At 39.0% G+C, this 3,764-nt stretch overlaps 1 protein-coding gene across 1 annotated transcript; it reads right to left on the reverse strand.

Moving 5' to 3' along the window:
• Positions 1–1,025: 1,025 nt before the first annotated feature.
• Positions 1,026–3,548, reverse strand: LOC133912871 (protein OSB4, chloroplastic-like). Its single transcript, XM_062355818.1, has 4 exons — positions 3,208–3,548; positions 2,324–2,462; positions 1,729–1,825; positions 1,026–1,621 (listed from the first exon to the last, which is right to left on the reverse strand). The coding sequence occupies exons 1-4, from the start codon at positions 3,507–3,509 to the stop codon at positions 1,314–1,316; spliced, it is 846 nt and encodes a 281-aa protein (XP_062211802.1). The 5' UTR covers positions 3,510–3,548; the 3' UTR covers positions 1,026–1,313.
• Positions 3,549–3,764: the final 216 nt, after the last annotated feature.

A 3,764-nucleotide genomic window follows, 5' to 3' on the forward strand; every position in this document is an offset into this window, starting at 1 on the left:
GTAACTGATCTACCTAACGAGTTGTAACTAAAGATAAAGTAACAATAAACTACAGTACATCTAGATGAAAAATAGATTCGTATATATATATATATATATATAACTTATTTTCTCCGACTACGTGCCTTGTGTTGGCCGATTGAGCAATAATAGCAACTGCACAATAGCTTGCACCGGATTATGTCCATTGATTTGGCAAATGGATGGCTCTGATATTGTGCCACAGTATATAAAGGTTCATATGCTGCATGGTCAAATGGTACAATGTATTTTTGAAGTACCTGGTGAATCAGGGCTGTCTAATTTTGATCCAATAATTCTCTACTTGGTAGTATTAGTGCATAACTTGCAGTCAAACAACCAACTGCAAGGGCGAGGGAAAAGAGAACCGCGGACAAAGCGGGTCCTGTGCTGCGTAGCTGTTGACATACATGACTAGCGCAGATTACTACAATAGCCTTATAATTTTACTACTTTAACAGAATCATTATTGCTCCTGAGATTATGCATCTTGAATGCTCCTCTGGTTACAAATGTAATTGTTTTACCTTTCTTAACTATTCTCTAAATATAAGTTATTCTCGAACTTCTATGTATTTTTTTTTTCCCGTCTTACTTTTATTTAATAAATACTACCACTCTCATAAATGAATGAGTTATTTTTTCCAATACAGAATAAATAAAAGGCAACAAAGTTATTGAATCTACTTTCTTGTGCACAAATCTAAAACAACCTCCATTTACGATTGGATGGAGTATATACAAATCGTATGGACTCACCCTAATCAAAACTTAAAGCACTGAGTTTACCAAAATTTCCACAGGAAAAAGGAGATAACTGACATATAACAACATTCGCCAGAATAATCAGTATTATTGCTTCATTTTCATCCTGAAAACCTGATGGTCACAGATCTGTCACAGGATGCTATCTCATACAGGAAATTCTATTTTCTGCTGGACTGGATGGGGATATATAGTGCTGGAAAAGACACTTTTACGATTAAAAAAACTGAGAGCAATCCTAAGAATATAACGGTCTTCTGTCAGTTGTGACAAAAATCGCTTAACAAATTTTGAGGCATGTTAAGGAGTAATAGCAACTTTCTAGAATGTAGATGTAAATTAAGTTACAAAATACACACTACTCACCCTGCAAGCCCAATAACTGGCTACGCTTAGAAAAATCCATTTCCTAACTCCTAAGTATATCATCTATACAATTCAGTAAGAACAGCGGCCAAAGAAAAGCACAGTCCCACAGTTGCCTGCTGAATTTCTTCATTTTTGGCAAATGAGGCCATGTTTCTTGTTCATGCTTCTGCAGAATCCTGTACTTCATCATCATCATAGTAGTTGAAATCTTGAGCTTTCCAATTGTGATTTTTCATGGGTCGACCATAACCCTTGTGACCATTATCTGCTATTTCCAGGTCATGTACTTCAAGTTGCTTTCTTACCCAGGGAGGGTCGTCTGGCAGAAGCCATATTTTCTCACGAGTGTCTTTGTGCTTGAAATCAGGGCAGTTGACGTACGGCTTGGATTGTCGGTTGTCCCACCATTCGTAAGGGTTGGCAAAGAAGACTTGCCACAAGCGAAGCCGGTCTATGTACTTGTTCTCTTTTAGCATTCGATATGAAAAATGTAAATAGAAGTGGTTAGAAAACTTGATAAGAGACTGCTAGCCTATAACTTAGACTAGTACAAATGAAATGAGCAAAACATACCGGTGACAGATGGCATTGATGATGGATTCACTGAGTCTGTATCAACCTGAGGTTTCTTATTTTGATCAATAACATAATTCAGCTCATTGACATAGATCTGTAACATGACGGATTTCAAATTAAAAATACATGAATTAGATAGCACATCAAAAAATTATCTTCAATGACCACTAATACCACAAAGCAACATGGAACAAGTAAATGTTGTGAATAAATTCTTGTTAATCAATACCCAACTAGCAAAGATGTAACAGGCTACAACATTGTGGCATTGACACATAGAATAAATGAATCTATATGATCACATCTAATCAAAGGTTACATAAGTAATAGGAATTTATAAGAGCACCTCTGATCAAAGGCTGTGCAAGTGATAGGAACTTGTATGATCGCACCTGATCAAAGGCTGCCTAAGTAACAGGACTACAGCAGTATGTTACAAGACACAAGGTCTATTGACATACAACACAGGGGTAGGTGATCTAATGGTACTAATACAGAACCACTAATTGTACAATATTGATTTTGAACAGACAAGAGAAAGCTGTATATTCAGAATGGTAAAACATTAAGAAAATAGTTACAGCTGTCGGACCTTATAGGAAATATACCGTTCTCCACTTGGAATGACTCTATGATAAGAGCTCAGAAAACCAGATACATAAACAAGGTCATTGTGCTTCAGATGCTTTAGGCTTACATTCGCCAGCTCACCCTTTAAATGCAACGTCACCCTGTTCAGGTTATTCATACCATAAGCACAATGATAGAATCTCAATTTTGTTTAGCCCAAATCACAATAATAGTTAGTTGGAAAAGAACATATATATATTTAACTCAATTTCGGAAAGAAGATCTGGAAAAAACATCATTAAATCAGGTCTAAATTAATGAACTCTTGTTTGGTTCCATTTACGAAAATGATTTCCTTCTTAAGCTGGTGCCAATTAACTAATAATTTCTTTGATTGGTGGATAGAGCTAGAATTTGTATGACTCTTTATTATGAACAATTCAACAGATGTTAAGAATATTATTGTGAAACGATATTCTTTTTGTAATCATCATCCTAATATCTCAACAAACTAGTCTTATTTTTCAAAATATCTTTTGAATCACATTTCTTCAAAGCCAGTTTCTTATAGGGCAAATTTTACACAAGATTAATAAAAAAAAAACTTATTTCTTCTACCGTGACTACTAACAAGAAAAATTCGTTCCTAATCGAAGCGCATTAACTCTAAATAGCGATTAAACCACAGCTTAAATTCCTACTTGTGAGAGACCACACGATGCAACGACTGACGTTTCCCATCAAGAACAGAAACTGCAATAAACCTTGCTAGAACACACTAGTAAGCAAAATCCACATAATACTAGCGAATCAAGACAAGAGAACGCCTCCATTGTTCTAAAACATCAAAACTTTCTGCACCAAGGCAGGGAGCAAAGAACATGAGTAACTTGAGAGAGAGGTAACCAGAAGTTGGAAGAGCTGGAGGAGGACGCGGACGAGGAAGGGGAGACGGAAAGGAAGGTGTACGCCTCGGGGTGCTCGTCGCAGCTACTGTCGTACAGCGTCACGGGCGTGGCGAGGCGGCCGATGAGGCTGCACGAGTTGGACACGAGCCCCTTCTTCCGCACGGAAGAAGGGGGCCGCAGCATCGACATGCGGTAGGCCACGCTCTCAGGCTCTTTCCCGCCTCCGCCGATGTGGAGCAGCCGCCGGAGCGCCGGCGGCGTGCGCGCGGTGGCGGCTCCGCCGGCGAGGAACCGCAGCATATGGGGTTTCGTGGGGTTTGGAGACCTGGGGTAGTCTGCGAGTTTGGTGAGCTTTTCTTCCATCCTCTTTGGGCCGGGCTTTTTTGGTTGGGCCGAGGGCCCTTTGAGACCACGTGTACTGGAGTACCTGGAATGCCTCCTGGCCATAATAATAATTGCAACGTTTGCCGACTCTTTCCTCCCAAAAGGGCAAAAAAAAAAAAAAAAAACCTAAAAAAGGGACAAGTTTTTTACTACGTGAAGTTCAGACTTGTT

This window comes from Phragmites australis, chromosome 3 (assembly GCF_958298935.1).
Source record: "Phragmites australis chromosome 3, lpPhrAust1.1, whole genome shotgun sequence".
NCBI classification, from domain to species: Eukaryota; Viridiplantae; Streptophyta; class Magnoliopsida; order Poales; family Poaceae; genus Phragmites; species Phragmites australis.